The sequence below is a fragment of the Ictalurus furcatus genome, chromosome 13 (genome assembly GCF_023375685.1).
Source record: "Ictalurus furcatus strain D&B chromosome 13, Billie_1.0, whole genome shotgun sequence".
NCBI classification, from domain to species: Eukaryota; Metazoa; Chordata; class Actinopteri; order Siluriformes; family Ictaluridae; genus Ictalurus; species Ictalurus furcatus.
This window is the reverse complement of record NC_071267.1, coordinates 6,564,719-6,591,320: the sequence shown is the minus strand read 5'-3', so window position 1 is coordinate 6,591,320 and position 26,602 is coordinate 6,564,719. Positions and strand designations below refer to the sequence as shown.

The 26,602-nt window shown below is 38.8% G+C and overlaps 2 protein-coding genes across 5 annotated transcripts; one reads left to right on the top strand and one right to left on the bottom strand.

The window, feature by feature from the left end:
- Positions 1–952: 952 nt before the first annotated feature.
- Positions 953–5,410, top strand: arg1 (arginase 1). The gene is made up of 8 exons (XM_053639626.1): positions 953–1,183; positions 1,292–1,364; positions 3,120–3,294; positions 3,387–3,546; positions 4,034–4,128; positions 4,263–4,367; positions 4,466–4,602; positions 4,789–5,410. Exons 1-8 carry the CDS (start codon positions 1,097–1,099, stop codon positions 4,950–4,952), a joined length of 996 nt encoding a protein of 331 aa, XP_053495601.1. The 5' UTR covers positions 953–1,096; the 3' UTR covers positions 4,953–5,410.
- Positions 5,411–6,031: 621 nt separating this feature from the next.
- p4ha1a (prolyl 4-hydroxylase, alpha polypeptide I a) lies at positions 6,032–24,619 on the bottom strand. 4 transcript variants are annotated; one of them, XM_053639625.1, is made up of 16 exons: positions 24,470–24,619; positions 21,863–21,953; positions 21,650–21,746; positions 20,276–20,427; positions 19,933–20,070; positions 19,429–19,680; positions 18,825–19,024; positions 18,493–18,669; positions 16,857–16,927; positions 14,711–14,776; positions 9,599–9,698; positions 8,532–8,585; positions 8,152–8,217; positions 7,952–8,020; positions 7,736–7,832; positions 6,032–6,734 (listed from the first exon to the last, which is right to left on the bottom strand). In XM_053639625.1, exons 1-16 carry the CDS (start codon positions 24,482–24,484, stop codon positions 6,664–6,666), a joined length of 1,716 nt encoding a protein of 571 aa, XP_053495600.1. In that variant the 5' UTR covers positions 24,485–24,619; the 3' UTR covers positions 6,032–6,663. The 4 variants fall into 4 exon arrangements, with proteins under 4 accessions (XP_053495600.1, XP_053495596.1, XP_053495598.1 ...); XM_053639621.1 differs by lacking the exon at positions 14,711–14,776; XM_053639623.1 differs by lacking the exon at positions 16,857–16,927 and having other exon boundaries at positions 14,711–14,781.
- Positions 24,620–26,602: the final 1,983 nt, after the last annotated feature.

Sequence of the window (26,602 nt, the reverse complement as noted above, 5' to 3'; positions counted from 1 at the left end):
AAGTAGGCGTGGCGGATCATAGAAAACCAAAATGTTCGCTTAGGTACTCTGGCTTGAGACCGTTTAGTGCAATAGTAGTATATTATAATCAATGCGAGATTTCACTGGGAGCCAATGCAGTGTGGATAAGATCGGGGTGATGTGGTCATATCTTCTGGTTCTAGTTAGGACTCTAGCAGCTGCATTCTGGACTAACTGGAGTTTGTTTATGCTCCTACTGGAACATCCAGACAGTAAGGCATTACAGTAATCTAGTCTAGAGGTGACAAACGCATGAACTAATATTTCTGCATCATGTAGTGACATTATATTTCTTACCTTAGCAATATTTCTGAGATGAAAGAAGGCTATCCTAGTAATAGTATCTTCATGAGCATCAAATGATAGACTGGAGTCAATAATCACACCAAGGTCTTTTACTTGATACACAAGTATCAAGCACATGATGAAACAGAAAGACCATCCAGAGTTACTATGAGATCAGAAAGATCATTTCTAGCTACATGTGGTCCTAGTACAAGTACTTCTGGCTTATCAGAATTAAGTAAGAGGAAGTTAATAAGCATCCAACGGCTAATGTCCTTTACACAATCCTCAACTTTATTAAGCTGCTGTCTGTCCTTTCTTTGCTGAAACATACAGCTGTGTATCATCAGCATAACAGTGGAAGCTAATCCCATGTTTACGAATAATTTGACATAGAGGTAGCATATATAAAGTAAAAAACAGTGGACCTAAAACAGAGCCTTGTGGAACACCAAATTTAACCTCAGTATGCGTGGAGAAGTCTCCAAAAAAACAAAGTAATCAGATTACATACCTTTCATATTGTTATACTTGGATTACGTTAGTGATTACCTTTTTTGTTTTTTTTTTCATCTTAACTGGTGTCCTCACTCGGACTGTTTAAAGTACATGGTCAGGTTGGTGGCCGGGCCACTTTTTTGACCCGGCTTCCTAATAAACACAGTGATGTGAGGGAAAGGGGCGAGTCCTGGCCCGAGGTGCTATTTAAGTAATGGATCAGATCCCAGGTGCGGGAGAGCGCTGGAGCGCGTGAGGCGTTTACAGAGAGAGCCACCGCATCAGCACCGCAATGAAGCTTTTAAACACCGCGGTCAGAATTTTCCGCAGAGACCTGCACTCTGTCGGGATCATCGGAGCACCGTTTTCTAAAGGACAGGTGAGCTCCAGTTGGAGAAGAAAGATATTTGGAAGCGTGCTTTGATTTCCCTGTTTAAAGGATGGATAGTAAATGAAATGAGAAATAATGTGAAGTGTCCTGCTACAGCCCAGGGATGGTGTCCAGCTGGGACCAGATGTGATTCGGGAAGCGGGACTGGTGAAGAAACTTGAAGGCCAAGGTAACCGTGTTACTGTGCTGGAAATTTAAAAGTCAAATAAAAAAAAAATACTAATATCTACCAATAAAATGTCCAGTATTTGATATTTTAAATACAATCTTGTACTGTTAAACTTCTCTGTTTAGGAGAACACGCACGTTTTCTAGCAATACTAACTAGTTTCGAGTATTAACGGCGAGGTTTGCATTGTAATACTGGATTCACATGGTTTCATAACCAAAATGTGTTCAAACGTGTTATTCAAATCAGTCCCTTTTGTGGATCATTAATCTTCAAACAAATTCAGGATTTGCATAATGCCTCAAAGATCATGTTGCAACATTTAAATAAATTGCTGTATTATTACAGTTTCTCTTAACACAATTCAGCTCTCTAATCTGACTAGTACATTGTAGTGTGTGTGAGAGAGAGAGACGAGATGGGATCTGATAGGACAGAGCTGGCTGACCTTGCAACACCCACCTCTGTGTGTGTTTGTTTGTATATGTACAGTACACACCTCCTGTTATAGTCAGAATGAGATGACATTACTGTTGATCTTCTCCTTGCATAAACAGTAATTCACCAGCAGAGAGCCAAGTGCAACCAGTAAGGCAGCCTGTGTATCATGAGTGACTTTTTGGCATACAGTCAAACTCAGCCTGTTTTTTAATCATGCATGATTATGCCTTTATTTTACTTTTCTGTCACTCATTAGGCTTGAGGTTTTCCATTTAGTGCCATTATTACTTTTAAATATGTATTTTCCAAGTCCAGAGAATTTAAAACAGACGTCAGGCATTTATTTTTCTTGTGTAGGCACTACCTCACTGACCACTTTATTAGGAACACTTATAAACCTGCATATAAATGAAATGATCCAATCACATGGCAACAGCGCAGTGCATAATATCATGTAGCTTCAGGTCAAGGGCTTCAGGTAATGTTCATATTAAACATCCAAATGTGGGAAAATATGGCATGGCTGTTGGTTGAATGGTTTAAGAATTTGTGGAAAAACATCCATGGGCTTTTTTAAACTTTCAGCTGTCCAGTTTTGGTGAGCCTGTGCCCATTGTGCTTGGTTGACAAGAGTGGAACCTGATGTGGTATTCTGCTGTTGTAGCCCATTTACCTCAAGAGCTGAAGTTTTGTGTGTCCTGAGATGCTTTTCTGCTCACCGTTGTTAAGTTGTTAAGCGTGGTTATTTGTTACGATAGCTGTCCTGTCAGCTTGAAGCGTGAGTGTTTCCGCTCACAGAACTGCCACTCACTGGATTTTTTTTGTTGCACTACTCTATGTAAACTCTAGAGCACCAACCCTGTTCCTGCAGATCTACCTTCCTGCAGGTTTCATCTCCAACCAAAATCTTACATATCTGATTCAGTTGATCAAGAACTTCTTAATGCAATGATTAGATGGTTAGGTGGGCATGATTATGGTTGGACCTAAAGTCTTCAGGAAGGGTGATCTCCAGGAACAATGTTGGCAACTGCTCTAGAGACTGTTATGCATGAAAGTTCCAGGGTTCTAAAAAATTTAAACCAGCACATTTGCCACCATCAACTATACCATGGTCAAGGTCACATTTTCCTTATGCTGATGTTTGGTGTGAACATTTATTCAAGCTCTTGACCTGTATCTGCACTATTTTATGCATTTTACTGCCACATTATTGGCTGATTGGATAATTGCATGAATTGGCAGGTGGTCCTAATAAATTGTTTGGTGAGTGTTTCTATCAGGAAATAATCTGGTCCAGGCTCTGTCTTTCAGGTTGTGTGGTGAAGGATTATGGCAATCTAATATTTGAAGACGTGTCCAATGATGAGCCCATCGGGAGGACAAAGCAACCCCGGGTGGTTGGTCTTGCCAACAAACAAGTTGCTGATGCTGTGCAGAGAGTTAAGAATGATGGTCACACCTGCGTGATGCTTGGAGGAGATCACAGGTTCAGCAAGTTCATGTCATAAACTGAAGTCTGAAGATTGAAAATGAGGACTGGACATGTTTATGCACCAGTGTTTTTGTTTGTTCCTGTAGTTTAGCAATTGGTTCGATCCATGGTCACGCAGCCTATAGACCTGAGCTGAGTGTGGTGTGGGTGGATGCCCATGCTGACATTAACACACCTTTAACCAGTCCGACAGGAAATATCCACGGGCAGCCCATGTCCTACCTCATCCGTGAGCTGTGCACTAAGGTGACTCATAGCAATTATTTACCATTTTGGAGAAAGTATTTTTATTCAGTGCATGTAATACACCCTCTGTGTTAATAAAATTATGGTACACCATACAAGAGACCCATGTGAAAGGTGTTCATCAAGGCTGTGTTATGGACTATATTTATAGGACTTTGTTCTGTGATGTGTGTGGTCATGTAATATGATGAGAATGGGCTAGTCTTACTGCAAAAATATAGCTGTCACAGACGCTTCCAGTGTGTACATATACATATGTAGATCAAAGTATCCTGTTTTCTTAGTTTTGAACGTTAAGTTTTTTAATTTTTTTTTTTTTTTTTCCAACCAACCTGATGTTTTGAACATTGATTATGGATCAGAATATCACAGACTTTGACCCCTGCTATGGACACTTGTTAGTTGTCACATTTATAACTTTAACATACAGAGACTATTTATATAGAAATATGTTTGTTTTATTTTATTGTCTTTCTGTCTCCTTCAGATTCCTGTCCTGCCAAACTTCTCATGGATTAAGCCTTGCATAGCAGCACAAGATGTAGTGTACATTGGACTCAGAGATGTAGACCCAGAGGAACAGTAAATTCTTAATCAGTGGCTAATATACAGTTTCAGATAAAACTTTTGTATTATTTGGCTCTGAATGAAGGCACATGTTCTTTTTTTTGTTTTAAATATGGACATATAATACCCTATAATGTGTTATATTCCAGTCACATCCTGAAACACCTGGGTATTAAGACTTTCTCTATGACAGAGGTAGATAGTCTTGGAATTGCCAAGGTTATGGAACAGATGTGTGATCACATATTTTCAAAGTAAGTACTCATTCACATTCTTAAAACAAATAATATCTATATTCAAATTATTCCACGCTATAAATATATCAACTATTAAACCATGCTTTGACACACAGGATAAAAAAACCCATCCATCTGAGTTATGATATTGACGCCCTGGACCCCTCAGTGGCACCAGCCACAGGGACCCCAGTGATAGGAGGCCTGACGTACAGAGAGGGCATCTACATCACGGAGTACGTGTGTCAAACAGGTGAGAGAAACCTGCTGTTTTGCATTGAACATAATTAGACAAGCATATAAATAAAGTAACATGTGATATATAAATAAAACATGCAAAAGTCTTAGGTGCAATGTTGAGAAGCTTTTTAGGGATTCAGATGTAGAAATGGAAATGTAGTATTAGGAGCCGACCCATCCCATGGTGTTTCACAAACAGGGCTCCTGTCTGCTGTTGACGTTGTGGAGGTGAACCCAAAGCGAGCCAAAAGAGAGGAAGAGGCACGTTTTACAGCAAATGTGGCGGTGGATCTTGTGTTAGGCTGTTTTGGACGAGTGCGTGAAGGATCACACGCAGCCGATTACAAAATCCCAGACCCATAAATGCAAAATGTTCAGACGTATTCCTGGAAATTTCATGTGTGCCACAAGATTAATTGTTGTAAAACAAAACTTTGGGCGTCAGCGTCAACGGACATGCCTAAAACAGCACTAAGTCATCCTGTAACAATTTCTTTTATGCCTGAAATACCCTTAAAATATACAGGAAGTAAGCTATTGAAGAAAATCTATTTCAGAAATCCAATCAAATCAATTCAATTCTATATTCCAACTATAAATAGAACAACCCTCCATCTACTCGTCCTTGAGCCCTTGGAACTGACAGATAGACAGATAGACCACCTAGTGGTAGCAGCATAAAAAAATGAAATAACCACAATCATTTTTATTACTTATTTTTATTCAATTACCGACATGAGTATTTATCTCTCTTGTGGTGTTTCACTGCTGACAGATTTGTTGGAAAGCTTTGACAGAATAAAAGCATCCAAACAGATAAATAGATCAGAGAATTATTTCTTTCCATACTAAACAATTTTCACACATTTATACAGTATTTGAACCCAAATCTAATGTCACTGGAGTGAAAAGACTACATGAAATGATAACTAAATAGAGGTGTTCATTTCCTGATCAGGAGTAACTGGAGTCATGTTTGAGTGCTACAGTCTCACTATTATTAAAAACTTTGCTAGCAGAGAAGAAAAGGATGTTAGCATTTCATCATTTCAAACCTTGGTGTAGCCACTGTAATTGTCAATAGTACAAGAAATCTTGGCCTAGGGCATTTCATACACGGTTTGCACTGATTTGATTGGCAAGTAGTTCTTGGGCACTTTATATCTGTTGTTCTTTAATCCTTGTTCCACTTGAGGAAGGAGAAACCTTAAACATAGTTGGACCTTTTGGTTTTAAACAGGACAGGACATTAATCTGTTTTCCCCTGTGTGAATGACCTCAGTGCAAGTGAAGCCTTATACAATGTCCTGGCATCAGACGTGTGCGCGTGTGTGTGCTTAAGAGTGGTGGCGAGAGAATGGGAAGAGAAGGGGGAAACAAACATATGGCGGACATTCAGGGGAAAGCGTGCATAGATCTATAAGCCCTAACTCTCATCAGCATTCCTACAGGATAATCAGTGCAATAAGCCTATCCTTTACCTTCCCAACACATGGACACACACACACAGACACAGACAAAGAGCAAGCACGGTATTGCAAAATACTCCAATGGCACAGCTAATGGAATCTGACACAGTTGTAGCTATAGGTCGACAGACATCCTGACACATTCTTAGCTACAATCCGAATTCAGGGCTCCAGAGTGTAGACTTTGTGCGCAGGAAATGTTTAGATGAAATAGTTTTAGATTTGAAATGTCATGTTTTTTTTATTTGTGAGTTCAGTTAAATCTGGTACCATGAGGGTACTGTACTGAAATTTGAGATTTTCCCCATAGTACCTCAGCTATATTAAGACCTGGAAAGATGGAGTGTCATGAGGGACATCTTTCTTCTCTGCAGCTATTCTGCGCAACGATAAAAGGCACTAGTGGCATCAATGCAATTTGCTGGCAGACACACATACATACACACACACACACACATTTAAATAAAAATAAAATATGGCAGACCTAGGTTGATCGTTAAAGGCAAATGTGGGTGGGGCTGGGGGTTGAATTAGGAGCATCTCATAGGTCTTAAACCACAGAGTGGACACAAACGAGGAGGAGGATGGGATGAGGAAGGGTATCATCAGTCTGTCTTATGCAGACTACAGGGCCTTCTGAACTCCTGACCCCTTTCATGGATCCACTTGTTTGAAACTACACAAGAAAGACACAGAAAGAATGTTCAACAAAGCAATTTTTGAATTTCTCAGAGGGATCAATAAATGTATATCTTATCTTCTCTTTGTCAAGAGAAAGTTCCTGGGATATAAATTTTCTAAAGTTGGGATGTGATTAGAAGAAAAACTCTGCTCTGAAACACATTAAAGTCCCCATGAAATAACTTCTTAGCTATGATTTGAGTCTATATGTTGGTGTATTTCCTTCTGAAACAGGAAGTCAGAGGGATGTCATGTTAAACTGTGCTTAGTGATTCTTCGTGGTCATTTTCTGCTGCTGTATTTTTGTTATTCCTGTCAGACATTACCGGTTGCCACTTTTAGCCATGCTGGCACCGCACGGGGTCATTGCTAGCGCAGTTACTATAATGTTTAACAGAAGGAACAGTTTCAACGATCTCAAACATAAGGGACAATGACAGATTTTGCTGTCCACTCCTAAAAACAAAAGAACAAGAGGCTTTTCTCACTCGCCATTTTCTAGTGACATGATTAACTGTATGCAATATTAGTGAAAAAAAAAATCAACATTGAGGTAGTGGATGCAGCTATACAACTCCGAGACAGAGTTATGGCAGAGACTTAGCTCGAATATGGCATGACAGTTGATGGCATTATTTAATGAAAGCTTTGGAACCTTATCTACTTCAGCAAAGTGTAAAGATGAGAAGGTGAGCTGGACAGAGTAAAGGACCAAAGCACCGCTGCATCACTCTTTAGCTCGAGATGAACTGAGGTCAAATTCTCACTGTTACACCTATCAGCAGGTTGTAGAACGGCCTTGTGGGTAGGAAACCATTAACCAAAGTGAAAATACACCAACTTGTCCAAGTTTAAACTAAAAGTCAATGCAAGATGCTCAGGGTGGAAGTTAAATAGAAAAGAACAGAAATGAACTATTTAAATGAAAAAAGAAGCACATGCAGTGTGGAGTAAAGCGAAAGGAGCTCAAATGAAGATGACCTTCAGGTCACTCACCCCACTTATTGCCCATAAGTACTGGGCATGCAGCATGCCTTGTGCTGTAGTCTCCCTCTCCACTTGGGAACAGGTTGTACCAGAACACTGCTGTACCCTGTAGTTCAAAAACAAACACAAGCTTTAGAAAAAACAAGGAAAATCAATGATGGACAAAAGATTGAAAACATAATCAAGACTAAGCAAGCCTGTTTCACTAGCATGGACATGCTGTACCTTCATTGGCTTTACCGCTGCTCCTACTTCTGGGAAGACTGTGGCACCCCCTGCTGCCACATCACTCATCTACAGAAGAAACATGCGCCCATATTACAGAGAGACCGCTTCTTCAGACAGTAATTTAAAAAGAAAAATCAGCCTATCAGTAGAAACAGAGGAAATACAAGTACGCATTTCAGTTGTCGTGGATCACTTACATAGAAGAGCCAGGTGGCAATGCGGTTCCCTGTGCCCAGCTCCTTAAAGGCGTCTGGCTCATCTTTCTATTGGAGATCATAAAAAAACAAAACAAGTGTCGAATGCTTCAGTTGCCTTTGAGCTCAATGCAGAAGGCTCAGAATAATTCAAAACAGCTTTCAACAGAGGTCCCATGCACATTATTAATTTTATGAGCTTAAAAATATTACTGCCATGAATCATTTGCCTTTAATCTTGAGTTTTGTTATCAGCTGATGTGCAGATCAGGGAAGAATACAGATCAACACTGAAATCAGTCCATGGGAGACTGACATACATTTCGCCTATTTGCTCACCAATGTTGAGAGCTGTTAAAGCGTAAAATGACAATGTTGTTTACCCGCCCAAAGTCAAAGTGTGGCTCATACTGGCCTCCTACACCATAATTAGCCACCTAAAAGAAATACAAAGAGTGGTATAGTATGCATAACACATTATATTATAATACACTATAAAATGGTATACAGTGGGTTTGGAAATTATAAAAACCCTTCTTCAGCTTTGGCACACTTTGTCTAATACCTTAAATTTAAAATGGATTAAGGTAATCAATCTACACACAATAATCCATAATGATTAAATGAATACAAGTGTTTAGAAATTTTTGCCTGTGTAATAAAAATCAAAAACTGAAATTAGTTCTTTGTAGAAACACCTTTAGCAATAATTACAGCTTTGAGTGTTCTTGGCACACATGGAGTTGGGCAGTTCCTCACATTCATTCGGGCTGATTCTCGCAAGCTCGATCAGATTGGACGGGAGCATCTGTGAACTGCCATCTTCAGGTCTCGCCAAAGATGTTCTATGGGGTTCAGTTCAGGGTTTGGTTTTTGGTCTGACATCAACTGTGAATTGTTATAAACACAGGTGTGTGCCTTTCTAAATCATGTTCAATCAGTTGAATTTGCAACAGGTGGAGTCCAGTCATGGTTTAGAGATATAATAGCTAATCAGAGCAAACAGACTACACCGGAGTTCATTTGGAGTACCTCAATTTGGCAAGGTTCTATATATTTATCTCATTTAATTATTTCAGTTTTTAATTAAAAAAAAAAAAAATCTAAAACCACGTTTCCACTTTGTCATGGATTATTGGGCATAGATTAAAGGCAAAAAGTCAATTTCATCTATTTTAAAAGAAAATGTATAACAGTGTGCAAAACCAGAAGAAGTTGGAATATTTTCTGAACCGAATGTATTAGCCTTTCCTCTTATTAATGCCTTAGGCAGTAATTTTGACAGTATCACATACAATGGTTTTCTTATCCATTCTGCAAATCTTCAAAAATACAACATATTTAACTTGTTAACAAACAGCAGTGTTAGTACACACACACACACACACACACAAATACACACACGCGCACACACACACACACACACACACACACACACACAGTGCCACACCTGTAGCTCCTCTGCTGTTGTGACATCCAAACCTGTAATATCTTCAATTCTCTGATTAATGCGGTCCACCACTGGGTGCTCATAGGCTGCTAACCAGGCACTGCAAGCAGAAAACAATCAATCAGCCTTTCTCTGAATCAGCATGAAAGCAGTCTGCTCAGACAGTCACAATCATACAGAGTCACAATCGTCGTTGGGAAATGGTCAAGAATTAGTTGTGTTTTGAGTTAGTAGAAATGATAGCATGCAGTGTGTAGTTACTAAGATTTAGGTTTGATTAGTCATCTGTAGGGAGATTATTGCTAGGCCCCATTTCTTTATTCCCCCCAAGAAAAAACATCAAATGTTCCATTATCCTAATGTGTTTTTGATGAGTAAGGGGCCCTCTCACTCACTGATCAGTAGATATTGATACTCTGGGAAACACCACTAAGTTCTGACTATCCAGAAACCTTGGAGGTACTGCATGTTAATGAAGCTTGAATTACTACATTTACAAATTGATCAATATTCTGACATTAATCCAGTTGAAACAGGTCCAATACAGCAATAGTACAGTGCTGTGAAAAAGTATCCTGATTTCTTCTGTTTTTATGTATATCTCATACTAAATTGTTTCAGAAATTTAAAACACAATCTAAGATAAAACAAAGGAAACCTGAATAAACAGACAATACAGTTTTTAAAATGATAATGTTATTTATTGAAGCAAAAAAGTTATCCAATACCACCTGGGCCTGTGTGAAAATTTATTTGCCCCCATAGTAATTCCCCAAATCTATGAAACTGCATTCATAATGGGGTTCAGCTGGACTAGACACAACCAGACCTGATTACTGCAAACCCTGTTCAATCAAATCAACACTTAAATAGAACTTTTTCAACAGCAGTTTAACAGTTGGTTAAAAGGTCTTACCCAGTAACACACTATGTCAAAGTTGAAAGAAACTCCAGAAATGATGAGGAAGAAGGTGATTGAAATACATCAGTCTGTGAAGGGTTACAAAGCTATTTCAAAAGCTCTGTGACTCCAAAGAACCACAGTGAGAGCCATTATCTCCAAATGGAAAAACACAGCACAGTAGTGAACCTTCCCAGAAGTAGATCACCTTCCAAAAGTCCTCCAAGAGCACAGCGACGACTCATCCAGGAAGTCACAAAAGCACCAAGGACAACATCAAAGAAACTACAGGCCTCTCCTGCATCAATAAAGGTCACTGTTCATGACTCCACTATCAGAAAGACACTGGGCAAAAATGGCATCCATGGAAGAGTGGCGAGGTGAAAACCACTGCTAACCCAGAAGAACATTAAGGCTCGTCTGAATTTTGCCAAAACACACCTTGATGATCCTCAAACCTTTTGGGAGAATGTTCTGTGGACTGATGAGTCAAAAGAGGAATTGTTTGGAAGACAGGGGTCCTGTTACTTCTGATCATAAACCAAACACAGAATTACACAAAAAGAACATCAACATCATCAGCTCTGTCAAGCATGGTGGTGGTAGTGTGATGGTGTGGGGATGCTTTGCTGCTTCAGGGCCTGGGCAACTTGCACTAACTGAGAGAAACATGAATTCTGCTCTCTACCAGAAAATCTTAAAGGACAATGTCTGTAAGATGAAACTCAAGGACAACTGGATTATGCAGCAAGACAATGATCCAAAGCACAGTCACCTCTGAATGACTAAAAAAAACCAAGCTAAATTAAAGTGGCCTAGTCAAAGTCCTGACTTGAACCAATTGAGATGCTGTGGCAGGACCTTTGAATATTTTAGAAACTACTGCTCTCCTGGGCTTTTCATACACAACAGTCTCTGGACTTTATACAGAATGACTTTACACTGACTTTACTCTTTGTTGCTGATAGAGGTCAGAGGAGCTGACAGAGCTGACAGGAAGGCTAATGTAACTCAAATAGTGGCTATATCTTAACAACTGTTGTAAGCCGAAATGCATCTCAGAAGCAGTTACACCTTGAGGTTATGAAGACAGCAGATGAAGACATCACACAGTACTCCTTTCAACCCAGAACAAGAATCTGAGGCTACTCACTGACACTAGACAACTGAAGATTGAAAAAACTGTTGGCTGGTCCTTTTGACCTACTTGGAGGGGGAGAGCAGGTACTGCTCTTGTAGCGGCCAGGAGCAGTGCTGTTCCTGTTGGCGTCACGTGTTTGTATTGACTAATCTTATCACAATTTTATGTTTTGTGACTAACAAGTGTTTTATTTAAATAATACTGGATTATGGCACTCTTTTTCTTTATTATTTTAAGGGAACTTATTTTATTTGCTCAGCGTTTGTATCACCATGAAGATGAACACCACAGGATTCTGTACTGTAGAGTGCTCGTTACATCTTCACTTGCATTCAGATCAAACTCTGACTTGTTCTTTAAGTGTTGTAAAGAAAACTTTCAAACAATATCTATAACCAAGGAAAAGTTAAAAGAGAATAGAAATGCAGAAAAAGACAAAAGAATGAATGTTTTGAAACAGAGCTTCTCTCTAAAATACTGGCCAGTGTGACGTCAGAGAACAAAATGGATGACGTTCAAGTTAACACAATGCACTCATGGAAATACACTGGCTTTTACACTGGCTTTTACACTGGCTTTAGGGCAGTGGTGGCTCAACGGTTAAGGCTCGGGGTTACTGATCATAAGGTCGGGGGTTCAAGCCCAAGCACCGACAAGCTGCCACTGTTGGGCCCTTGATCAAGGCCCTTAATAACGAAAGTCTATTTTTTATATGACAAATAAAGGCTATTACTGCTTACTGAGTTGTGGTTGACAGCCACTGAAAACACTGACCTGATTATCAGCAGCTTCAGTGCTCCTGTCAGGCTAGACAGAGATGCACTCGCTACGGGGAAAAGTCAAGAGTATATGCTTGTACATTAATCAGTGCTGGTGCTGTGAGGAAGAGGGTATGTATACCCGACACTGAGTTACTCTGTCTGTTTATCCATTCTACCTACCACGTGAGATATTGTTGTGTATGTACAGTACTGTGCAAAAGTTTTGGGAACCCTATTTTTTTAGTACAAACTTTGTAATAGATTTTTATTTTATGACTTCTACATTATCGAGTCAGTACAAAAAACATTTAAGATTTCCAAACGTTAGTTTTCTAGCACAAAATTAAATGTTACAAAAAATGTTTGTATGTCAGTAAAGAAAGCAGCATATTAAGTGACACTTTTCAGACAAAAAAACACAATGAAGGCTGATGGGTTTTGCTGAAAATATAAGAAGCAAGTGCGACAGTCAAAGTCTCCAGAAGAACTGTGGCAACTGCAAGATGCTCAATAAAACTTACAGCTCATTATCTTATAAAACTGCACTAATTCTACCAGAGACTACTTTTTTTTTTTTTAAAGCAAAGCGTCGCCACACCAAATACTGCCTTTGTTTCTTTTATTACTGTTTACTGCTCTTTATAGTATTTTTTTAAAATGGAGAAACATTTAACTTCATTATTTTTGAAGGCATCTTTGCTCTACAACATTTCTATGCATGTGCCTTGTCTGCAAGTCTTTTGCACAGTACTGTATATCTCATGATGTGTGTATGTATATACAGTATCTCACAAAAGTGAGTACACCCCTCACATTTTTGTAAATATTTGATTATATCTTTTCATGTGACAACACTGAAGAAATGACACTTTGCTACAATGTAAAGTAGTGAGTGTACAGCTTGTGTAACAGTGTAAATTTGCTGACCCCTCAAAATAACTAATATGTATATGTGTGTGTGCGAGCACCAACGCCAAAAAGGCAGTTGAAATTGCATGCTGATAATTACGACATTAACAGCATATTATATTAGCCAAAAATGGTCTGTCAGTGATTATCTTTTACCAGGTATTCTGGAAATACCCATGTGAAATGACCGTTGTTATTTTGCTGAAAATTGACAGTATTCATGTTAGCATTTATTTTTATCTCTATGTTGAGATCTGTGATTAAGAATATATATATATATTTTAAACACTGTTACAGTTACTGTTACAATCTCATTTAGCTAAGTATTCAGTCCCTTGGCTGTGGCACTCCAAATTGTGTTCAGGTGCATCCTGTTGGTTTGATTATCTTGAAATACATTCTCTAGAATCTGATTGTGCTTCAGAGGATCTGCTAGGAAGAATGGGAGAAACTGCCCAAATCCAAGTGTGCAAAGAAGACTCAAAGCTGTAACCGGTGACAAAGGTGTTACTACAAAGTTCTGAATATGCATCCAAATAATTTCAGTTTTTGATTTTAATAAATAAACTTGTCATTATGGATTATTGTGTGTAGATATCCAATAGGTAAATTAATCCATTTAATTAATCTAGAACACAAAATGTGCAAAATCTGAAGGGCTCTGAATACTTTCATATCCACTGTATATAATATTTTTATCAATCCTGTTTGTGCATTTCTTGGCAATCAGAAGATAATTTAGCTAAACTTGTTTTTGTGGTGCTCTACTAGTCACATGTAATGTTTGCGTTGTGGGTTTGTCCTGCCCAACAAATGATCTGATTGGCTTACTTCCTCTTGAAGTATCATAGAAGTGCCTATGTACTGTAGGTATGCTGAGATCGTGCCTGAGCTTTTTTACACAAATCTTAATGGTCAACATGCAACATTTTTTAAGCTTGGCCCACAGCCTGTTCCCCACTAAAGTTTTCCACTGTATTAAATGCAGTCCATCATAATAATTATTTTCTCTCGCTCTCTCTCTCTCTCTCTCACACACACACACACACACACACAAACACAATGATTAATTTAACCCTATTAGCCTGAATTTATACATGCTAAATGAAAAGTGCCAGAGGTCAATTTTTAAAGTTGGGATAAGCACTGTACTCTTTTATGCTATATTTAAGTTTGCTTTACCTCAGTCCCAACACAGCACCTTTGTGCGAGTGATCATTCAGATGAATGTGCATTAATTCTAATGCTAATCCAAGTTTGTTTTTTTCATCCTCATATACTCAGTAAAAGCCGAACCTCAACATAAAGCATGAATGCATGAGGTACACTAGAGCACCATGACAGGAAAACAAATGGACACATGCTTCCTGAGCTTCTACACTTCACCTTTAGCCCCTTACCTCTTGGAGACTCTGTATTGGGCTGTGGTGAGTTGCCCTGTTTGGGGGTCATGCACGGTGGCACGCCTCAGCTAAGGAGAAGGCACAGGGGAATACAGACACACACACACAGAGAGAGAGAGAGAGAGAGAGAGAGAGAGAGAGAGAGAGAGAGAGAGGAAAAGGGTAAGAGCATGCATGCCCGATAAGATCTCCCTTTGTATCTTATTTGGTGAGTAGCACCTGCTTAAGTTCTCTCAGGTAATGCAATTATAAGCAGTAAAACAGCCATTTTAATTCTCTATCTCCGCTGTACTAAGATAGGTGTTGCAGCAACCCTACCATGATCAGTGACACCTAGAGGAACAGCCTGCACACTCCTTTTAAAACATCTTCAGTTTCAAGATCTCTGTGAAATGACTTTTAAAAATAAACCTCCTGCATGATTCAATGAAGAGTTTAAATGAAATAACATACTATCATGCCAAAAAATAAATGAAACCTACTCATTTACGTGGTGAGGATGATAACAAGTACAGCTATTTGTCATACATTCCTGTCCAAAAGTATTGGAAAGGCAAGGCTGAGATATCAAAGATGAATATGAGATGATAGATCACAATTTCAGCTTTCATTCCCTGATATTAACATCTAGATTTGTTACACAACTTAGAACATGGCATCTTTGGTGGTAGACCACCCAATTTTCAGGTGAGCAAAAGTATTGGAACAGATAGCCTTGCGTCTTCTACATAAAATCTGCTATAAAGACTAAGAGTAAACAGTAATATATGAAACAGTCAATATTTAGTGTGCCAACCCTTTGCTTTTGTTTGTTTGTTTTTTGTAAATACATCAGTAGTCTCAGGTACATTTTGAGCAATTTTATAAGGAAACAGCTGGTAAGGTTTACTGCATATCTTGGACACAACAGTTCTAATGGAAACTGACTTCTGTTTTTGCAGGTAAAACCTAGTAGACACTAAATTGTTTAAAAAGAAGTCTATTTAATTTGTTTCTTTCTATGCTGGTGATTATATAAATATTTTTCTGTAACATAAAAAAAAAATTGCTGAAAATGTCATTTTTGGAAATCTAAAATGTTTTTTTGTACTGACTCAACCTTGCAAAAGTCATAAAACAAACATATTTTAACAAAATTTGTATTAAAAAAATTACAGTGCATAAGACTTTTGCACAGTACTATATATATATATATATATATATATATATATATATATATATATATATACACACATACATATATGAAGTCTAATTATATATTAGACTTCATATAAGTCAATAATGAACTTTTTCACACTATCTGTTGTTACCCAGATGAGGATGGGTTCCCTTCTGAGTCTGGTTCCTCTCAAGGTTTCTTCCTCTTAAAACGTCTTAGGGAGTTTTTCCTTGCCACCATCGCCACTCAGTTGGAATAAATTCGCAACTTTAATATCTGTATACCGTGTTGATATTTCTGTAAAGCTGTTTTGAGACAATGTCTATTGTAAAAAGCGCTATACAAATAAAATTGAAATGATATATATATATATATATATATAGAGAGAGAGAGAGAGAGAGAGAGAGAGAGAGTACTGTGCAAAAGTCTTACGCCCTGTATTTTTTTTAATACAAATTTTGCATATGTACTATATTCCCAAAAGTTTGTGGACACCTGACCATCACACCCACATGTGTCCACACCTGACATCACACCCACACACTTCCCACAGTGTTGGAAGCACACAACTGTATAATGTCTTTCTTTGCTGTAGCATTACAATTTCCCCTTCACTGGAACTAAGAAGCCCAAACATGTTTCTGCATGACGATGCTTCTGTGTACAAAGTGAGTTCCATGAAGACATGGTGTACCAAGGATGGAGTGGAAGAATTTGAGTGGCCTGCACAGAGCCCTGACCTCAACCCCATGTTTGGATTGGAACAAACTTTTCATATATTTTATTATATATATATTTTATACATCACACACACACATACACACACACACACACACACACACACACACACACACACACATTACTTAAAACAGAAGTGTACAGTGTCCCCTGTGTGTCCTGTCTTGCTAAAGTTGCTGAGGTAGAATGTGGTGAAAAAAGGTGTCTGGATGACTGGCATGACCGGTGTGCCTATAGGCGTCTTACCTCTTGCTGACACGATAGTGGGCAGTCTCCAGTACACCAGTGACAGGGTTGGAAATGGTAGCTCGGCGCAGCTGTGAAGCCAACCGGCCGAGAGGAGACGAATTACTCACTACGCCAATTATGTACATTGGTTTGGGGATTACGATGTTCCCATAACACTAAACCTCAATGGGCCTCATTTATCCATCTTTTTTGTAAAACTGTGTGCAAATGTAAGCCAAACTGAACTTTCTGCTGGATTTACAAAGCTTTCAGAAAGGCTGATTTTCTTCATACTTGCATATGTATGCTGATCACCCATAAAGTGCAAAGCACATTCCCGACACGGCTCATTTGCATTTAGTGATGCCCACAAACCTCCATAAAAGTGCATACAGGGCTGGAAACACAAAATGACTACTAACTGGTAAAAGAAAAGGCAGAGCTGCAGAAGTTATCTGACTCACTTCTATGCCAATAAAAAGAAATGTTTAGCAGTGTAACAGCACCTGAAAAGGTCAGAATCTAGAGATAAATTAGAGAAAGGGTTGATGGGTTTCTTTATATTTATTTTTTTAATTAATGCTAATAATATAAAACGACTGAGTTACACAAAATATTTGATGGTACTTTTAGTCTCTGATGTAGTGAATTAGCATGGGAATGTGTTTTTAATAGAGACTATAAAGCACTTCTCTAAGCACTGTTCTAATGCTGTAAATATAATAGAAATAAGCTATTTAAACTTACAATATAGTACATAAATAAAAGTACAGTTATTCATACAAATGATCTGATTTGAACTCAGTCAAGCCAAGGTTTACATTAGATCAGGGGTGTCCAATCTTATCCGGAAAGGGCCGATGTGGGTGCAGGTTTTCATTCCAACCTATCTGGAGCCACAGCTGATTCCACCTGTTTAATCAGTTGAGCTTGACTTTCAATAGACTCAGGTGTGGCTTCTGCTCGGTTGGAATGAAAACCTGCACACACACCGGCTCTTTCCGGATAAGATTGGACACCCCTGCATTAGATAGTATTCCTATGTGTAAATTTACACACACAGGAACATTTTTTTTCCTTTCTGAAATTATGCGATTTTCATTCAAACGAATTTCTTGTGTAAATGTTCCTACGAACCATTTTACAAATAAATCCATTTGTATACAGCTTGATAAATGAGGCCCAATGTTTCATAAATGAACACATCCCTCAGTTAGCCTGTACTACAAGGTCTACTGTGCTGGCAATAGCATTAGCTATATAACTGCACTACAGCACCATATTACAGCATATTATAGCATGTGGTAGTAAACCAAATGTAGATCCTTAGCAATACCAGCATAAAAATCAGGTCTAAGTTACATAAAATTAATATCTGATGGAATGCATTTCTCAAAGAGTCAGAAACTGCCTAGTTTAGTGAAAACTATGTCTAGTATGGTTACTCCAGTTGTACACACCAAATCAGCTCAGAAAGAGCTTTGTAATTTACTAATGTGTAGAATATAAGGTTTTTAGCACTAGTCTTGAAAACCAGTGATCTGTGATCCATTTTTATAACAAGTAACAAAGTTCATTAAGCACAAATATTAAAAGTGATCTAAAATGAAAACATCTATAACTGATAAAGAGCTGTAGATCTTGTTGAACTCACCCTGGGCTTGGCCATTTCCTTTACTTTTTCCATCTCTCTTTCACTGATGATGTCGTGGAAACGTACAATGCGTGGCTGATCCCACTCATCCTCCTGTTTCACAGGGCCCAGCACATAGTACGGGTGCCTGTTGTTGTCGTAGAAACGGCAAAACAGCCGTCTCTGTTTGCGTGGGGTCTGTGTGGTTCAAAATGAACAGTAAGAAACTGTCAATCCAGTCCTATATAGCTCTGCCAATTCTATATTTTCTGTGGTTATCACTGCAACCCTACTGTGAGGACTCTTCCTGTGTACTTTCTGAACTAAAGGAAGCACATATCGATGACTCTTACCAGCTTGATACCTTCCCCTCTGCAAAGCTGCTCATATTTGCCCTTTTCTGTAAGAAACTCCTTCTTCCTGTCCAACTCTCTCTTCTCTCGCTCCTTTTTCTCCTCCCCTGTTCCTCTCTGATCCCTCTCGGCTTTCATCTGCTTGGCCAGCTGGTATTCAAAGTACTTTAGGTTGCCATTGGCTCTCTGATGAGCTGGATCTGTACAACAGAAATGATTATATTAGCTGTTAGAAAATATCACATCAGGAAAGTATAGCCCTTCTAACAAAGCATCATGCAAATCGATTTCCAAACAATTTCTAAATGAAATGTTTAGATACATATCATGAAATTAGTACCCTGCACTGCACGATATACAGACCATGCTGGACCCGGCTTCCCACCGTGGCTTCATCCATATTCTTTTAATGTTTTTGTACAACCTATACCAACCACTACAACAATAATCAGTGAATAATCCAGGTTCTGACAGTTGTAACACTATCAAATATGAACAACGCTGTGTATTTTTTTGAGAACCAAATGAGTTAGGCAAGGATGAAAAATCAGTGAACAGTTTGCAACATTGGTTAGGATTTGAATAATCTTGTAGCAGGCCTTACCAAGCATCAGTAGTCTTTTGGTATGCTCCAAGGCTCTCTCTAGCTCCCCCTGCTGGTAGATAGAGTAGCTCAGGTAGTCCAGGACGGTCACAGCATCAATGCTTGACTTCTCACCGCCATCTAACTGTTCCAGAGCCTGTGCCATCCACAGCTCTGTGTGATAGTAATCTGCTTCCGAGTATGCAATCTTCCCCAGCTCAAAACAGTCCTCCACTGCCAGAGTGCCCTTATATGGCAAATCAGCAGGCAAACCTATGATAACACATATAATCATTTGTAGCAAGTTAACCATGTAAATTCGTAGTTAGGCCTATATAACACTGACACAATATCATATTATAACTACATTACAAAATGTTCCTCACAATATATTGATATCACACTGAAGTAACAGAATTATGGAGAGGCTTGTGTTATTATTAATAAGCAATATATTTTGCAGCCTTAGTCAGCAGCCCATAACCTCTCTTTCCCCTAATTCCATTCAATTCAGATCATACTCACCAGGAAGATCTCCAGTGGAGATAGCCTGTGCTTCTAGCTTATAGGTGTCCTGAAGACGGAGCAAAGCTTTGGCTGCTCCAGTCTGATCTTCATCGCTAGGGAAGTATTGCCGGTGGATGGTTAAGTTGGAGATAAATCCTGTGTAAGATTAGATATTTGTTTATTTGATATATTTATCTTCTGCAGTTTTAGATTAAACTTTTCTAAACTTATGTATTCCTATCCAACCTTGACAGAAAATACTGCACAGAGTATACATATTTTTTTAATGAACCAATGCCACATTCTCACAGAGATTCATTATTTTGATCTAAAGGCTTCACACAAGATATACAACACTGACCATCAGACATGTCTCTAAGCACCAGGTCTTCTACTTCACCCCACTCTGTGTTCAGCCTTTTCATCAGTTTGAAGGCATTGACTGGGTGACCAAGGAAGCCCTCAGGGTCGTACGTAGCAATGGTTACTAGTGTCTCCATTTTCTCAACCCACCTGAAAAAACACATGCACATATCCATGAAATGTTTTTACTGATCTCACTTAACATTCAAAGCAGGCTTACGCTTGTCTTTTGTTTGTGTCAGTACAAAAGGCCAGCTTATTGAGACAAAATGTTTTGTTGTGTTGTTTTTTAATGCACTGATCAATGTATAATTAAAGTTAAATTTAAGCTTAATTTTAAACTTTCAAACTACTACTCACGCTGCATCACAGAACAGTCTAACACACTCAGAAGAAAGTGCCATCTACCCTCTTCTGCATAGATGAGCCCACAGACACTCATAATTGGCTAGCGTCAGTGTGACTAACAGAGGAGAGAGTATGCCATTCCTCCCACCCAGAGAGCATAGCCAATTTTGTTCTCTTGGACCTTAACCGTGGAATCATTAGGATTCAAACTCACGATCTCCATACACTTTCCTGCTGAGCATACAAATTATATTCTAATTAAAATTTGGATTTTGTTTACTGATGATCTCATTACAGTTACATGTCTTATCATCTGGACAGTCTGGTTTTATTCGGCCTCTGATTGGAGGGAGTTGGTTTTGGACAGAATTTTGTCTGGCTGTAGTAAGAATCCGATTCAGTGGTACCCTACGTTGGATCAGGAAAGGAAAATATTCTCGGACTATGGTTAATTAAAGCTCTAAATCCACTTTGTGACTGTTAATCTAAGGGCTGTGAACACCGTTCCCTCAAAGCTGAGCACTTCAACCAACAGATAACTGCAGCGCAGTTCAGTCCAGTCATAGTTGGCATTATAGCGTTAGAACCTGAAGTGGATGTCTGTATGGGGCAATTAAATAGCCTAGACATAGTGAAAGCAGTCACACAATTCTATGCCAATAACGACCTTGATGCAGAAAATGGTCATGCTGACCTCTGATGGCACTTCTGTCATATTAGGGAAACATAACGGAGTGGGCACAGCTTAGCGTATAACCTTGTCATATAAAATAACTAACATCATCCTGCCACAATTACAATATTTTTTTAGTTAGTGTGTGAAAAGAACCTCAAAACGGAGGGACTGGGAATATTTGATGATTGGCCTAATAAAGAAATAAATATTACATGGTTTTAAATTTTGTAGAATTTCTATGTAATTATAATACAGTCAACACTGTGCGGCTCATGGGGTATTTCTGCTCAACTGGCACGAGTGTCTGGCCAGTAGAAAACATTTTAAGGAACACTGTCCATGACATACTGTTTGACCTGCTGCAGCTTGCTCTCTTCTGCTTTGATATAGTCTTTCAGAGAGGTCACCAGGTCCTTCTCCATAAACAGCAGATCTGTCATTTGGCCTATGGACATAACAGGGTAGACAAACACACAAACATAAATGGAAGAGCCTAAGAGCATGTTATGCTAAATGAATAGTAATCAAACTGTTTTTGCAAACTCATAAATATCAACTGACCAATGGAAGAGTAGAGGTCATTGTGGGCAGAGCAGTCGTAGAAAAAAAGCGAGCTGATCAGCAATATACACCATACACTCCAAGTCTCCATCTACACACATACATAAAGATACACAAATTACGCTGATTTCTGAAAGAGCTAATTAGTGCACGCTGTACCTTCAACCACATACATAAATACAAAAATGTAAAAACGCACCCATACACTCTTATCGTATTATACTTTTTCTTGCTTCGTGTTATACAGCGAAGGCACGGTGCCCCTGTCAGTAGCATTGCCGCCTTATAACTCCAGGGTTCTGGGCTCAATGGAGACTAAGCAAACGCAATAAATGGTTCTCTCGTCTGATGAGATCAAAATGTACATTTTTGGCCTTGGTACACAATACTAAGTTTGGTTGAAACACAGCACTTATCACCCACAGTGATGCATGATTGTGGTAGCATCATTTTTTAGGGATGCTTTTCTTCAGCAGGGCCTCAGAAACTAGTCAGTGTTGAGGACAAAATGGATTGAGCCATCAAAGCCCAGACCTCAATCTGATTGAGAATCTGTGGCAAGATTATTCATTCACCAATGGTCTCCATCTAATCTGAAAGAATTGGTGGGATTTTGAGCAAAAGTTCCTAAGGCACTCTATACTGATTAGGATTGCGTTATGGCCGGACGACTGGGTGAGAGCATCTCCCAAACGGCAAGGGTTGTGAGGTGCTCCTGGTCAGCAGTGGTGAGTACCTACAGACAGTGGTCTGAGGAGGGGCAAAATACAAACCAGTGACAGGGTGTTGGGTACCCAAGGCTCATCGATGCACAAGGGCAATGAAGGCTATCCCGTCTAGTCCAAACCGACATAATGGGTTACTGTGGCACAAGTCACAGAAAATTTTAATGATTTTTATGGGAGGAACGTGTCACAATGCACAATGCATCACACCCTGCTGCACATGGAGCTACGTAACCACAGACTGGTCAGTGTCCATGCTGACCCCTGTCCATCATCGACAGCAAGTACAACAGACACGCAAGCTTCGGAACTGGACCTTGGCAACATGGTCAGATGAGCCCCATTTTCTTTTAAATCTCGTTAAATCTCTTACAGACTATCATAACAATACAGTTAAAGAAATTTCAGCTCCATCAGACTTACTTTTCTTGAGCAACATCCATTTCAACTTAACTATGCAACATAACCGTAGCAAACTATTTGCATAGTATACAAATTAGCTCAAAATCTAAATGGGTGGAGCTAAATTGCTCTCGATGCTTTTTTTTTGTTTGGCAGTAGCCAATGAATCAGCGGGAGGAGAAAATAAGAACCCTAAGGTTCTCGAGGTCTCGCCAAAATGTAAACCCTGGTGCTATAGCGCCACTGTAAGGAAACGGTCAGAAATACAGCAACTGAAGAACGTAAACAAACCTGTACTTGAATAGTCAAATTTCATTTCAAATTTTATATCACGCACACAACCATACACAGTACGACGTGTAGTGAAAATGCACATTTACAGTGTAGAATTTACACTGACCAGAACTTGCTGGTAAAAAAATATCAAAACAAAACGTAGGATATAAATATGGGTGACGGCAACAGTCTGACAATAATTGCGATAAAATGCAGATATGTGCAATTACTTGTGCAGTGCTGTATAATAATGTGTATTATGTAAATATATTTTGGATGTTTCAAACATTTTTTGTGTGTTACACATCAAGCGTTTATTTTTGCTGTAAATATCCAGAACACATTTCTTCATCGCTACAACTTTACGCTTTAGTTGTTTTTATTTTATTTATTTATTTGGATTCAGTTGGCTCTTCTAGGTTATTAGGTTAGCAAGCTGCATCTGCATGACATGCTGTAAACACACACACAACACACACCTCAGCAAAGAGGAAAACGCACAGGATTCACTGTATATGTGAAGAGGAAAGTGTGCCACGTCCCCGGCCCTACCCCCCCGTACACTCATTCAGTCCCTCGGGCGCACGCGCGCACACACTGCAGGAGTTGAATACAACTCATAACCAGCTTGTTTTCTTCTCCTTTGTAATACAGATTTATTCCCTTGCTTTACTCGTGTTAACAGCGGCCTGTAATAAGGCACCGCAGCCTATGAAATGAAAAGTAATGAAAGATATGAAAAGAAAGTTAACTGCTAATCGCGTCTAACAGTATATCCAGTCAAACAGAAGGGGTTTAGTCTGTAGATTTCCGGATTGCGTAACCCGGGAGAAGTAAAAATGAACTAAATACTCCTCTGTAGCAAAAACTTTTTGCCCAGCTCGAGGAACTGATCAGTGACCTCTCTCACACTGGCGGTGTTAGTAAACACAGCACACAGTATCCACACGGTAAATACCACACACAGGGGGTCGGCAACAGCACGGAGCACGAAACACTACCGAGCAGGAATAAATAAAGATGGTGTAAACATCATAGAAAGTGGAGCTAGACATGCTCTTCTTACTCCGACATGCAGCGGCTCAGAGACACACACAGAAATTTCTAGACTCTCTCAGACCCCCGTTCACAATTAATAAACCACTTGCTCCGTCGGCTGTTTTTCATTCGAAGATTAATAACCTGAACAAAACATGAAACCTACCATCATTCTTTTCATTTTCCTACCAAAAGAGTGGATTACTGATGTATCACCGTGTCTAGACTGACCAGTGCAGCTCCAGGGACTGCAGTGCTGCTGCTGAGTGTCGCCCCCTGAGGGCAGAAAGGCGATACTGCACCGGCTCTAACGTCACACAGCCTATAGACATTCAGCACCCTATTTTTTTGCGGGGGGCGCGGTATGGCAAGCGGAATTATAAAATATTAAACGTTGGATTGAGTATCCATAATTATATTTAGACAGTTACAATTGTGTTTCGACGAGTCATAATTATAATTTGACTACTCAGAATGGTAATTAGAGATGTCTTTAATGATAATTTGACTAGAAAGTAATCTGATTCGAGATATCTGTAAATACAACTTTACATCAAAATTCCATTTAAGATATCTTTAATGACGTCATATATATCGTCAGCTGACGCGTCACACATACACAGAGGTAAACAGATATCTTTAATTCAATTCTGACTAGTCAAAATTATATTTTCAGATACCTGAACTGAGTTTGCATCAAAATATATCCAAAATTACATTTTAGATATCTGAAACGAACAAATAACTAGTCAAACTACAACTGTAGATATCTTGAATTTGATTTATGTCTAGTCCAAACTTAATTAAAGATATCTTTAATTAAATGTATTATTAGTCGAATCTTATTTAAAGACGTCTATAATGTATTTATAGAGATCTATATAGATATCTCAAATAGATCTCTGACTAGGCAATCTTTAGTCACAGAGATCTCAAATGTCATTCTGACTAGGACAAATCTCAATAGACATATCTTGAATTAGCATTCTGACTAGTCTAAATTATTTTATAGATATCTAAATTATGTATTCAAATAACCCTTTTGCTAAGCCGTGTCTTTCCTTTTCTAACCACTCAATTAGTGCAGTTCGGACAAAGTTAAGACAAAGTAAAACCTATATACCAAATTAAATATGCCTGTTAATCTGCGAACAGAATGACTGTGCAACAAACTATGTTCCTACATAATGTTATTAAATCAGGATAGAATAACGCTTTAAGAAATGTTAATCTACATATTCTTTGAATGGTGAAAAAGCCATTGAAAAGTGCCACACACTTCAAGTTCATCAATCCATAAAAATCAATTTGTATGTTTACAGTCCACATTTTGTATCATACGCCAGTATATTCTTATGCGCTTTTAAAATATCGGAGAAATAGCGACTCCAAGAGGCCAAAAGGTTCAGTACAGCAGCCGCCATGGTTTCCACATCCCACTCACTTCATTACAAAGCAAACTGTACTAGCAAAAACTCAATTCAGATATCTGAAAATATCATTTTGACTAGTCAGAATTTAATTAAAAATATCTCTAATTACATCCGTGTATGTGTGACGCGTCAGCTGACGACGTATACCAGTTCATTAAAGATATTCGACTTGCGAAGTGGGAAAAAACATGGACGCCTCCGTGTTTGTCTTTGTTAGCAACAAGCTAGCTAACTGTGACAAGTGATGTATATATTCTTCCTCAGACAGCGAAGTGTATAATCAAGTGTTATAGAGTCAACAATCGAATATGTCCTTATGTTGATTCTTCTAAAGCAAATACTTGTATATACAGTCTAACTCATTTAAAGGTATGATGTTTATTTATGATGCTGTGCGCCGCCATGTTGATTTGACGTCACTCCGTACCCGAAGTTGACGAGTAGGAATTTCAATTTGAGGAGGGTTTTATTTGGCTTTTATTACTTGGAGGTGGAGAATTACAGCCTCAAGTTGCAACCTCGAGTCTCGAGCCTGTTCAGGCCAGTATGGAAATTAAGGCTTAATCTGAGTGATTGCACTGATGTAAATCCCAGAAGGTTCATCTTCATAAAGCTGCTGCATGTGGACAACCGTTATCGAAAGCCTGTGTGTTGGTTTCCTGTAGTGGATAAAACTAATAAAGTTAGCATATCTGAGGTAGTAGATTCTGAAGACTTCACTGAAGTGATTGGAATATGTTAAGGCATTTTATATGTATATTCACTTTTGTAAATCATTGCTACTGCAAAAACTTTGGTGAATTTTAAAAGTATTCCATCATAATTGCATCAGTGTGGCATCTTTTATAATGTTAAGTTTTAACCTC